This window comes from Cricetulus griseus, chromosome X (genome assembly GCF_003668045.3).
Source record: "Cricetulus griseus strain 17A/GY chromosome X, alternate assembly CriGri-PICRH-1.0, whole genome shotgun sequence".
In the NCBI taxonomy this organism is placed as follows: Eukaryota; Metazoa; Chordata; class Mammalia; order Rodentia; family Cricetidae; genus Cricetulus; species Cricetulus griseus.
Window position 1 is genome coordinate 2776113 of NC_048604.1, and position 12221 is coordinate 2788333.

The 12221-nt window shown below is 46.9% G+C and overlaps 1 protein-coding gene across 1 annotated transcript in view; it reads left to right on the forward strand.

The window, feature by feature from the left end:
- The first annotated feature begins 492 nt into the window (after nt 1-492).
- The window catches only part of Znf185 (zinc finger protein 185 with LIM domain), a 38950-nt gene continuing 27221 nt past the window's right edge, over nt 493-12221 (forward strand). The window contains exons 1-14 of the mRNA XM_035450195.1: nt 493-594; nt 746-869; nt 1203-1268; nt 2168-2206; nt 2290-2367; nt 2805-2891; nt 3652-3735; nt 4648-4731; nt 4997-5038; nt 6003-6086; nt 6249-6338; nt 7277-7363; nt 8996-9094; nt 10539-10625. Coding sequence (XP_035306086.1) covers nt 561-594; nt 746-869; nt 1203-1268; nt 2168-2206; nt 2290-2367; nt 2805-2891; nt 3652-3735; nt 4648-4731; nt 4997-5038; nt 6003-6086; nt 6249-6338; nt 7277-7363; nt 8996-9094; nt 10539-10625 — 1085 coding nt within the window. The 5' untranslated portion in view covers nt 493-560. The remainder of the gene's footprint in view (nt 595-745; nt 870-1202; nt 1269-2167; nt 2207-2289; nt 2368-2804; nt 2892-3651; nt 3736-4647; nt 4732-4996; nt 5039-6002; nt 6087-6248; nt 6339-7276; nt 7364-8995; nt 9095-10538; nt 10626-12221) is intronic.

Sequence of the window (12221 nt, forward strand, 5' to 3'; positions counted from 1 at the left end):
GTTTTTTTTTTTTGTAATTAGGGAAAGGGATCCTAAAAAGGGGGAAAGGGAAGGGGGAAATCAACCTCCAGAGGCAGGAACAGCAGGAGAGAGGAAAGAGAGAGAGAAGGGAACAGACAGACAGACAGAAGGAGGAAAAAAAAGATAGAGACAGAAGTATGGCAGGTGGGCAGGGCCCTTTTACTAGACAGATGCTTAAACCAGCTAAGTGACGGAGCCCACACAAGGGCAGGGCCCTTTTAAAAGGAACATAGTGAATATGCACAGGCTGTGCTCTTAGTGGCTGCAGCTGAGAGCATATCCTGTCAGAACTCCAAGGACAGGCCAGTACAGATGCCTGAATACTAACACAAACTTCAGTTCTTACAAGTCCCACTATCTCTTAATATTGCTATGTGGGACCAAGCTTCCAGCACAAGAGGCCTCAGGGGACAAACCACATGCAAACTCTAGAGGTGACCCACACGCCATTACAAATTCACATATTGACAAATCTGTGTTTGTCTTTGTCCTCAGGAGCCCACTGAATCCACTAATAACAGATTTCAAAACCAAACATCATGAGTAACCCAGCATTAGGAGACAATGGAAAAGGTGAGCCTGGGTTACATGTTATCTCAGACAAATCCTTAGAGGGACATGAACATTGCCCAGGCAGCTAATGGATGACCTCATAATGGGAGGGCTGGCAAGGGCCCTGGGACTAGGGTTCACCTTTTAAGGCTCTTAGGCTTGCTTCTGCCAGGGAAACCTTTGTCACCCGGTGAAGAGGAGCGCAATAATGTCCTAAAACAAATGAAAGTACGAACTACACTGAAGGGTGACAAGAGCTGGATCATCAAGCGTGAGGACTCAGAGGACCATACTATGTAAGTCCAGGAGGCAAGGCCAGAAGGGAAGGCAGCAAGCAACATTGGGGTTGGAGCCATGGGACCCAACCCCAGGTGAGATGCTGAGGACATTTCACCATTTAGAGCTAAGTCAGGCTGTGTGTCCACTGGCCAGCCAGGTGAAGGTACAACCTGAACATAGCCACAGATGGGACAATCCTAGATACTGAGAGGTGTGTATAGTCACATACCTGTAAAGTGGGTCAGGAGAGGAGAGGTGGTGCATAGCACGCCAACTTTGGGATGGAGCCACAGGGTAACAGGTGGCAAAGAACATGTGAACCACTATATTCAGGTCCTGTCTTTCCACAGAGAGCTTCCTTCACGACAAACCCATGCAACATCATCCTCATCAATTGGAGAAGTATCAAATGCCAGGTAAGAGGTGGTACCTAGCTGACTTTTAAATGGACCCCAGAGGCTCTTCTGCTGCAAGGAAGGGTAGACATCACATAAGGAATACAAAAAAAAAAAAAAAAAAAAAAAACAGGGTCTGTAGGACTAAATGCTGGGGCTCTGTGGTACGCTTAGACTGAACCTTGATGTTCCAGCCTAGAGCTCTCATAATGCTGGATAGGATTATCTACTGAGTCCTTGTCCTCTTGTCAACTCCTCAGAGGGGGCCCTATTGCCTGCCCCAGCCCATACCCCCTTCTCACTACTTCTAGTATGCTCTCTTCAGTGCCCTCCAAGTCATCTGAACCCCTCTGTTATTGACAAATGGCAAGCCCCAGTACCCAGAAACTAATGTTTTCTATCTATTGAGCAAGCCTGAGGCATACCTTTTGGTTTCACACTTCCATCACCATTTGGGATGTGAGTGCCCTAGGGACCAGAGGAGGGAACATTCTAGAGGAATGGAACAGGAAGGCCATGGGGCCTTACCTTCTATTTACTTCAGGCCCAGCTTGGGGTTAGCTTGGGTTCTGGCCAAGGGACTTTTAGTCTGATCCAGGAGAGACTAGGCAGAGCTCCTTTAAGTGCCCTAGTGCCTAGAAGAGCAGAAACTTCTCGAACTTTTCAATAAATGTGAAAACATAGAGCAAGCCTGTCTGGAACCCTGTTGTAAGTCGGGGCTATGCTGGACACGGCTGTGGAGGGATCAGCCATGGCAGTATTCCTGGGAGAGATTGAAGGAGAGATAGGTGGAGCTAAGTGAGTACCCGGTCACTATATTGAGATACCTATCAACAGTAGTTGGGGACAGAATGCAATAAGCTGGCTTGAGCTCTGTAGTGAGGGCATTGTTCCCCTCATGCCTCCTTTTCTCTTGGCAGGACTCCAAACACAAAGGTTCCCGCGGGTTACATCATCCGGTAAGTGACGTCAAGACTACCTGCATCCTTATACCACTACCACCACACTCAGACTTCTCAATATCTTCTGGTATCTCTTGTAGGGGAGTGTTCACCAGAACAATAGACAGCTCTTCTCACTCCCAAAAGCACCTCTCTAAGACCAATGGAGCTCCAAGAAGGTACATCCTTGGTGTGCTGGCCAGATGGTCAATAGGACAGTGGAAGAGCCTTGTCCAGTGCCAAGTCCAAGGAGTATGGGAATGTCCTGTCTGGCTCTGGCCACTGGCCAGGGGCAGTGGCTGGGAGGGGAACTCTGGATAGAGATGTAGATTGTCCCATGCACTTAGTTCCCAGTATGCCAAGGCATCATGTTATGTAAACACCTCGGTTATCAGTCAGAACTGGGGCTCCATTGGAGAAGATACAAATGAGAGCCCAGTGGGCTGTTTCATTGGGACTTAGCTGGGTCTGCCCTACTCAAAATGTCTGGCAGGGCTGACAACAAACAAGAAAGTCTCCTAGTGGTCCATGTCCTGTCTCTCCTGGGCTGTGTGGGTAAACTTAGAGGCAAGAGGGGACCCGTGGTTGGGCAGATGGAAATATCTTACTCTTCTAGTGCTTCTGGACTTCTGGGAGCAGCTAAGTCTGGTCTTCCGCATCACTCTTCTGGTTATAAGATCACTACGGAAGATTATAAGAAGCTGTGAGTATACAATGATCCCAGACAGTGGACCTACTGAGGGCAAGTGGACACTTACCCTCTGAGTTAGTCACTTACCTGGGGAGAGCTAGTCCTATTGGCTTGACAGCCCCTGCCACTTATAGCTGTGCCCTAGAGCAGAGCTCTAGAAAATTGAATGGCCATGCCTAATACACTAATATGACGCAAAGCAAAGACTGTAAGAAGCTTCTGGAAGGAGCCCATGGGTCTTGAGAATGGACAGTGAGCCATGGCCATGGGGAGTGCTACCCACTGTCTTTGTTTCCTAGATGTACCCCTGTGCCCCTTCAGGTCTCAGATTCTCAGGCTGGGCTGGGTTTAGCTGAGCTGTGCTTGGAGGCATGATGTTTCTTATGTTATCACTGTCCCCATAGACTATTGGTGTGGGCATTTTGTGTCTAAAGCTGAGCTTCCCTTAAGGTTCCTTCCAAGGCTCTGGCCAGGGAAGGGAGCTCTGGACAAATGCCTGTATTGTGCCGGCACTTCCCAGGACTCCACATCTTTATACAGCTTATTCCTTGCCCCATCATCGTGTTTCATGGAACAGCTGGCAGATATTTCTAGGGAATTAGTGAGACTGTTGGCTATTGAGGGACAGAAAACAGGATAAAGCTCAAGGTTGCAACAGCAATGTGTTGGAACTGGCAGTCAAGAAGCCAAGATGCTAAGGGGAGTAGCCTGTAACAGGGACTAGGAAGGAAATGGATGAAGAAGAGTCATACCTGCTTCTCTTCCCCCACAGGGCACCGCACAACATCAGACACAGCTCCACATCAGGGACTGAGGAAGAGGAGGTGCCCTTCACCTCAGATGAACAGAAACGGAGGTAATGGTGTCCCTTATAAGCATACCCATGAGTAGGGCAGGAGCCAGAATCTTAACAGACTGCTGAAAAGAATTATACTAGCCAGAGTACAAAATACATAGCACACAAGCCATGAGGTCACCCCATGGTGTATGGGTACAGTTGTCATTCCACAAGTTTATGAGGTACTTCTCAGTGCTGGGCCAGCTCAAGTGACACTTCTGAGAACCTTGTAGGGCTAGAATCTAGGGAACACATAGGTCCGTGAAAAGACTCATGTGCAGATTCAAAGGAAGTTAATTAATATTCAGGGTAAAGTGCACTAGGAAAGGCCTTCTGTACTTTGCTGTCTCTGGGTGTGTTGTGTTTGCAGTGTACTTTGGGTGCAGGAATGGTCTCCAGAGTTTCAAATGCCTCTTACTTATAAAAAATTCAGTTGCAGGGCAGCATCTGCCAACCCATATATGGTTTGAAGCATAGTGACAGTCTCCTACTGAAGGCCTTGGAAGGCTGGCAGTGCTATGCAAAAAGACCACAGTTGCATGAGGCTTGAAATATCTATAGTGCAGAGGCAGAGGAATGAATAAGAAACCATTCTGCCACCTGCTTAGCTTAGGCAAATCACCAGAACAGTGGCCAGGCTCAGTCAGTCAGTCATGGAGTATGTCAGCACCTACTTGCCTGGTTGTGAGGCTCAATGAACCAGTGTGAGAATTTCAGCATGCAGAGCAGGGCTGGGCACATGCGATACACTCCCCGAGTTAAGGGTCCTTCCTTCAGTGTCCATGGTTTTATAGCAGTGCTTGCTACCCTGGCTTATGCTCCTAAACTACCAGGGGGTACTCCTGAGTCAGCTAAGTGAACATTCTAGGCTAGACTGACAGAGTGGCTAGTTTGACACACATCAGATGCCCCCACCTTGTACTACCCCAGATCACAAGCTGCAAGCAGTGTTCTAAGGAAGACAGCCTCACGGGAGCACTCTTATGTCCTCTCGGCAGCTAAGAAGAGCACTAGGTGAGTTGTCTCAGAATGAGGCCCAGCAGGCTTGAGCCTGCCTTGGCCATTACTGACTCCATGACCTGGGGTCCTTCTCTTCCGCTTGGGGCTTCAGCTTTCCTTTGACTAGTGAAAGAATAAGGGCATTCCACCTTGACCTTCACAGGAGCCTCAGATGCACTTCTTAGAATAAAAGCAGGAGGTAATGGGAATAGGAGAGTCTCTAAGATGGCACCTGTCCTTGAGCCTTTTCCAACATGTGCCCATTCTGCTTCCTTTCTAGCAGTCCTACCCAGGAGCTGCAGGCCCCATTTATTGCAAAAAGGTAAGTATCACTAAGGGAAGCCTCAGGAGCCAGATGCTATCCAGGCAGCAAGCCTCCTGTCAGTAGGGTATAGAGAAAAGGAAGGTTTCTGTCTCTGAGCAAAGACAGTTGTCCTTTCCAACCATAGCAAGAGTCATCTTCTCTTGCCCTGCCCTGTGCTCTCCTGTCACCCAGAACCAGGACCAGAACCACCAAGAGAAACTCCATGGGGGCCGACTGTGATGTTACTGATTAGTCCTGTAGGGCAAACATGGTGAAAACTAGGTCAATTTCTGTAGGAGGAAAATGTTGGATAGAACATGGAGAAGAAACGTGTGAAGGTGAATCTTGGATTGGGGCTTTTAGTTGAGTGGAGTTCAAAGGCCTTCCAGATAAAGTGGCATACATAACAAGCTATAGGTGGCAAGTCATCGATGAAGCAACAATTCCAAATATGCCAGACCAAGACCTACCCAGTACAAAGGCCCAGAGTGGAAATATGGTGGTGTTGTTGAATGACAGTAGCTAACTAGGCTACAGTGAGCACAGACAAAGTAGCAAAGAATAACGTGTGCTTATTAGCTGTTATTAATGGAGAAATCTACCACCAGCAGGGTGGCTTAAAACCCCAGAAATGGAGGTCAGAAATCTGAAGCTGAGGTGTTGGCATGATTGGAACAAATTGTATTTGCCTCACCAGGCTACTGTTTTCATTAGTGTCAGAAGGACATTGACATTAGATTCAGGGTGTATCCTAATTTAGTGGGACCTCATCTTATTCTTTTTATATCGTCTAAGAACTTATTTCTAGACAAAGCTCCCTGAGTTCCAGGGAATATTCAATGGCAATGTCCTACCTCCTCACCCTGAGCTGGGGTGGCCAAGGTTTCAGTCACTCGTCTCATCTAGATACTGGTGAAAGCACATTGGTCAAAGGCATGAAGCACCAAGGTAGGTGAGAAGACCACATTTTTCTTGCCTACAGGGTTGATGTGGTGGATGAGGACATACCTCCTGAGAAAAAACAGGAGACACCTACTCTAGCAGTTCCTGTTTCTGGCCTAAACAGGTAATCAGTTACTCACCATAGTCTGTGACACACTGGACACTGCAGAAGTGGCATCCCATTGTTAAGCTTGCTCCTGGTACTTCTCTAACTTGCCCAAGTTTACCCTACCTAGGAGACAGACCTGTTGTCTCCAGCACATCTCACGTCTGCCTTCTTTGCCAGTATGGATAGAGACAGAACCCAAGTGTCTCAAGCAGTTCGAATTGAGTGCATGGCAAGTGTGCCCAGACCCTCTGGAAGCCAGGAATCCAGGTGAGTGTCAGGAACCAGCTCTGCGCTATGAGCTGGTAACATGGTTTCCACTGATCTGGTTGGCTGTGTTTGGCAACCAAGGAAGGTCTAGCAGTGGGATGATAGTGCAGGGTCATCTAAGTCCTGCCCGTCTCACTACAGGTAGGGATATGCTTTGCCCCGATTCCAAACCCTGAGCGTTCCAGTAGCTACAGATGACTAGACCTCAGTGCTTCCTTGTACTTTTCACTGAATGGTGCTGAGTCTGACAGGGGATACAAGCTTTTCTGTTGCTCTTACTTTCATCCTGGATTGAGTCTTTGGATAATGTCATGGTTTTCTAAGGACCATCTCTTCATGGCACCCTGGAAAAACCCCTGAAGCCAGAACAGGAAGAGGTCTATTCTTATAAAGTCAGTTTCCAGGGTCCCCAGTGTCCATTTAGGATGGAGACTAAGGGACAGAGTTAAGCAAGCAGATTTCGCCTTCCATAGGCTGTGATCTAGGTTATGGATTGCCTACCTCTTTGTTTTCATCCTGCCCCTACAAGTCTACCTCTCTGCTTTCAGGCTACTACCTCCCATGCCCTGGAGACTTTTCTAAAATGTCAGCCTGACCATGTCAAGCCCTCACCTCCAGTTCAAGCCCATCTCACAGCATCCCATTACCAGATGGGAAGCCCATCTAGAAGCCCCTTTATTTTCTGAGTGATCAAGCATTAGCTCAGAGTGGGAAACTGGCGATACCCTTTCACAGGCCTGTGGGTCAGTGCTTGAGCTTAGCTACAGTACCAAGAAAGCTCAAAAACAGAGCAGATGAGGGCAAGGAGGGGGAGGAAAATGGGTCTGGGTATCACACTGTAGTGAAGCACCAGATGGAGAATGCTCTTGGATGCTGACACAGACCGAAAGAGGAAGCTTCTCTCTCAGAAATTATCCAGACTGTCCTTTGGCCTACAGCTTGAGAACTGAGGAGATCGTCCATTTGCAAATCACAACCCCCAGAGCAGGACTCCACCTGGTGGCCTCAGACCTGGAAACCCTGAGGTACTGGAGCCCCATTGCTGTCCTGCCTCCATTTACGCCTTTCTTAAGATGAGCAGAGAGGCAGGAGGCTACCTCTGCCACTATGGGGATGACTGGTTAGTAGGAGTTGTAGCCAATCTGGGTTCTCCATCACTGTCTCAATATTTTATTCAACAATAATTATATAATGAGTGTTTGGTTTTTGTGAGGCCAAAGACCTTGCCCTGGGACTCCCTAGGCCAGAACTACTGACTCTGATGAAGGACACAGATGCTAATATGGACTACATCAGCCTACAGTACTGACTATACGATGTACCCCAATGTCCTCAGAAAGTGACAGGCCAGGCCAGCAGAGCTGGGTGGGGACACTGGGTCTGTGTGATCCATTATTAAAACCAGGGTTTTAATTACGTAGCTAATAGAAGATGGCATTGGGATAGGGTCCTTGGGTCTGCCTCCATGGCGCATAATTCCACAGTACCCTGTGCTTAAGATGAGGATAGATGAAGGGGCCACATCCATCAGGAAACACAAACCTCCAACCCCTTTCCTGAGAGAAGCAGTGGGGTGGACAGCCAGGAAACAGGCTAGCAGGATCAGAGACTAGGGAGCACAGCATTGGGGCCTTCTGAACATCAGGTGGCACATCTAGAAAATGGGTGTGAAGGACAATATTACCCATATCTTGAAGCTGAGGTGGAGAATTAATGTGAGGAAAGATAGAAAAATAGAGTCTGGCCCCTAGTCAACAACAGTGACTAATAATGAGGATTTGTGAGTTGGCTAGCCCATCATTAGCAAGTTTTTAGCTCCTAAGAGACAGTTGGTATTTAAGGATGGGATAACCATCAGAGTATGGGTGGTTAAGGAGTAGTTAAGTCATATCTTTGCTCTATAAGTCTTCCCACAAAAGCAATGAAGTATCACTCTCTGAAGAATTAAAAAGAGATTCAGCTTGTGAGAATGAAATTAAGAATTGCAATACAGCCTCTGGAAGGTAACTCACTGCAGGGAGTAGATTTTCTCCCTAATATAAAGCCCATGTGCACTCAGCCAAAGAACTTCCATGAGCCTGGGTCCAAAGTCAGTTAGTAGCTTAAATACAGACCAGCACTATACTATTGCTGGATATCTGCAGAGGGAAAAGTAAAAGCAGAAAGGGGGTGGGTCTATAGAAAGCAAAACTGTAATATTTCTCAAGATATCAAATTGCAGAGGAGAACCAAGTCCAGACCAGTCTGTCCCTCTCACGGTCCTTTGTCCCCCACCCCTTCTCATTTGGGAGCCCTAGACCCCTGGTGTGATCCCCAGGAATGAGGGAAGGGGGTCTTAGATAAATGGGGAAGTTTGTCTGCCCTCTCTGACTTACTAGCAGCCCCGAATTCCTTGTCTCTTGTTCTGTTGACCATTGACCACCAATGTGAGTACCTGCCCCCTAGTTTCCAACCCATTTTGTTTTCATTCATGTTCCTAATCTATTAAATTTGAATGAAAGAGAAATACTTGCTGAGAAAGTCCACTTAGGCTTGGATTGGCTCTGATCAGAGCAATTTAGTGAGGCAACCAAAGACTTCTGCTCCCAAGTCATGAGACATACTCTCAAGACATCTAAATTACACAAAGTCAACAAATTCTTCTCTTCCAATATTAGATCACCTGCACAGTTGAATGATGGCAGTGAGGAACCAGGAGCCACAGAATCCCCACCAGAAGGTCTGGCTGGAGCAGGCATTGGCACAGGGAAAAGAGGGTGAGATGCTAGTGGGACACAATTCTCTCAGATCCCTGGTGAGAGGCCAGATTCAAGCAGCAAAACTACTTGGGCGGCTGGGACTAGGACTCCTCTGTATTGCCCCCCCCCACATCCTTTGCTCTTGGATTTTTTTACTTCTTGATGGACTTACTTCCCTTCCAGTCTAGGCACTCCCACACCTCCATCATCGACTCTTAAATCCCTGCAGAGCAAATACAAGCACCTAACTCATAGCTTTTGGTCCATCCCTCAGCATGGACTAGCCTTGGGTAGAATGAATGTGTAAGGAAGGTAGAAGAAACAAAGTAACAAATGACCTAATAATGGAAGAATAAGTGCCTTCTCACTTCATGACTGAGCTCTGAGGACAAATTCAGGGGTGCCTAGTCTCTTATTTCTCCCTTTCCAGAAGAGGAAGAAGCCCCTAAATCTCTTGCTTGCCCCACACTCTTCCCTGATCAGTGAAACAAGCTAGGATATAAGAATGCCCTGACTGAGTCATGAGCCACTTTTATCAGGTGATTTGAGGAGTTAACAAGGGTATCTCCATGTGGTTCCAAACCAAACTGGAGTCATCCCTGGAGACAAAGGCTAGTTATACAGTTACTGGCACAAATAATAGTGCAGTTTCAAAATGTGCTAGCAACATTATGGTTGGTCTGTAGAGAGCTGAAACTGCTAGAGGGCCAGCCCAACCCTGTGACCTCCTGAAGTCTACCCAGGAGGATCTTGTGAGGATGCTCTTCTGGCTGCTTCCCCAACTGGTTCTCTTAGCAGGTTCATTTGCTCACTAACATACCCAGCTGCAATGGGTACCTGGAACCAGATACAGTAGGCCTCACCTCTGAAATCTGTGTTTCTGAGCAGGTCTAGGAAAGGCCAGCGGGCCAAGGACTCAGTTCTTGTATCATTTTTGCTGTCTGTGCAGGCATCAGAGAAATCTTCCCAAAATAAACCAGGATAATTTATCCCCTCTTTCAACTTCCCAGTAGCTTCTCACTTCCTTGAACAAGTGGAGACTCTACATACAGCCTTTTCTTTCTCCTGTACTACAGTGGTGCACACTGGTTCAGTGTGCTGTTGTCTGCTATAGAAGACATCTGATCCAGTATGATTGGGCCTGGCTCTGGGTGACTTTCTCTTTGACTATTTATTGGAGTCACCCTTCCTGTTTATACACCCTCATAAAAGCTGTTGTCTGCCCCAACAAGGAGGATTTGGGGAGACAGATCTCAGGGATAGACAGCCACCACTAGAAGGCTGAGTCTTAGAAAACAGTTCTCTGGGAATGGCAGTGATTTTAGTGGGACAGAACACTCTCTCTTTACTGCAAACTCAGTCCTTCCTTGTCCTCTGAGAAGGCAACTGGCAAAGGGGAAGCCATGGACACCAGTCTCTGCTGTTCTGAGCCTCATCAGACCTTTGTGCTTCCTATCCTCAGGTTTGACACGATGATAAGTTCTTTCCTGGATAACAAGAAGAACAACAGTGCAGCAGACCTGGAAAATGAAAAGACAGACCCCAAGGGGTAAGGCATTAGCAGACAGTGCTAGAAACCCAAACAGCTTGGGCATCAATCAGGCTTTGGCTAAGAAGATGAAGCCAGCTGTATCTGTGAACTAGCCTGAAATGTATGGAGAGACAGAAGATCCAGCTGAAACTTTTTAGTCTCTATCTGTGCCAGGAAGCTTTCCATTAACTACTATTGTTTCCAGTGAAAAAGCACTCTAATCAAGAAATGTCACTTTCCCTCAGCTGCTGGGATGGCACATTCCTTTTGCTCCATCCCATTTCCAGACAATGAAGCTGTGGTGCTGCTTTCAAGGAACTCTCATCCTTTGAATGAATCAGTGCTACAGCAGAAGGGGGTCTTTGGGATAGCTTAGTGGATATTGGGTAGCCACCCAAGCAATGAGAATAGAACCATGGAAATAAAAGTAGAGACAGTTTATTAAGAAAGAGAAGAGCATTCCTGAGAATGGAATTGGGGGACTCAGGATGACTAAGCTGGTAAAGCAGTTATGCTGTAAGCAGAAACACCTGTTTGGATTTCCAGAACTCACATAAGAAGCTTTACATTCTACCAACTGCAAAGTGGATACAGGAGGATCTCTGGGTCTCGCTGGCTCATTAGTCTAGCCTAATTGTTGGTTTCCAGGCCAGTGCTGCAGGGGAGGGGCGAGTGTGCATGCACACACGTGTGCACAAGCATGTGTACACACACACACACACACACACACACACACACACACACAGAAAGAGAGACAGAGAGAGACAGAGAGAGAGAGGGGGGGGGGAAGAGAAGTGGACCAGATCTGGGAACATCATTTGTGCTGTCTTATTAGATGTAGCCTGTGATGTATATGTGGAGAGATACAGTCTTCTAATATTGGTTTCTTTGCTATGTTAATCTTGATGCTTTTCTCCATGGTCCATTCTCCTGCTATAGCCTTCTATTCTGACCCCATGGTACCTTTCAGGTTTACAACTAGTGTGTATGAAAAGCAAAGGCTTGAAACCCAGGTACCCATGTCTTCTTGGAAGGGTAGTGTTCTGCAGATAATAGCCATCGTCCTAAGACAGAGAGACAGTGGTCAGGGGGGGATACTTGTTAAAAGGGATTGTGGGGGTGGTGGAGGTAGTTCAAGTGAACAAACAGAAAGAATCAACTCTAGAAAGAAGGAGGACAGCTGAAGCTAAAAAAAAACTGTGAATCCAATAACTCTGTGGAGGAAATGTGCCTAGCATATTCCAAAGCAAAGCTGGCAACCAATGAGTGAAAAGATGTGGTTTATAAGCTTAAAGGTGAATGGTGTTTGGATGTCAACATTACAACTACAATTGCCTTTTTACTTTAAATCATATGCTGGGAGGTGGTGTGGACAATGGCTCTATATCAGGCAATATGTTGTCTTTACGTGCTTTAAAGTTGTCCCAATAACTGTGACATAAGTAAATGGGGAAGCAAACAAAAAGGTTAAGTGACTTATCCAAAACCATACCTGTGGCATAGCTGAGTCCTAATAAACAGGTTTATACAAACCTTAAGAGAAATTTCAGCAAGCTAGTTGACAAAATTTGTTTGGAGCCTAATGTCAGGACCAGCTGGTGTATTAATCTGGTG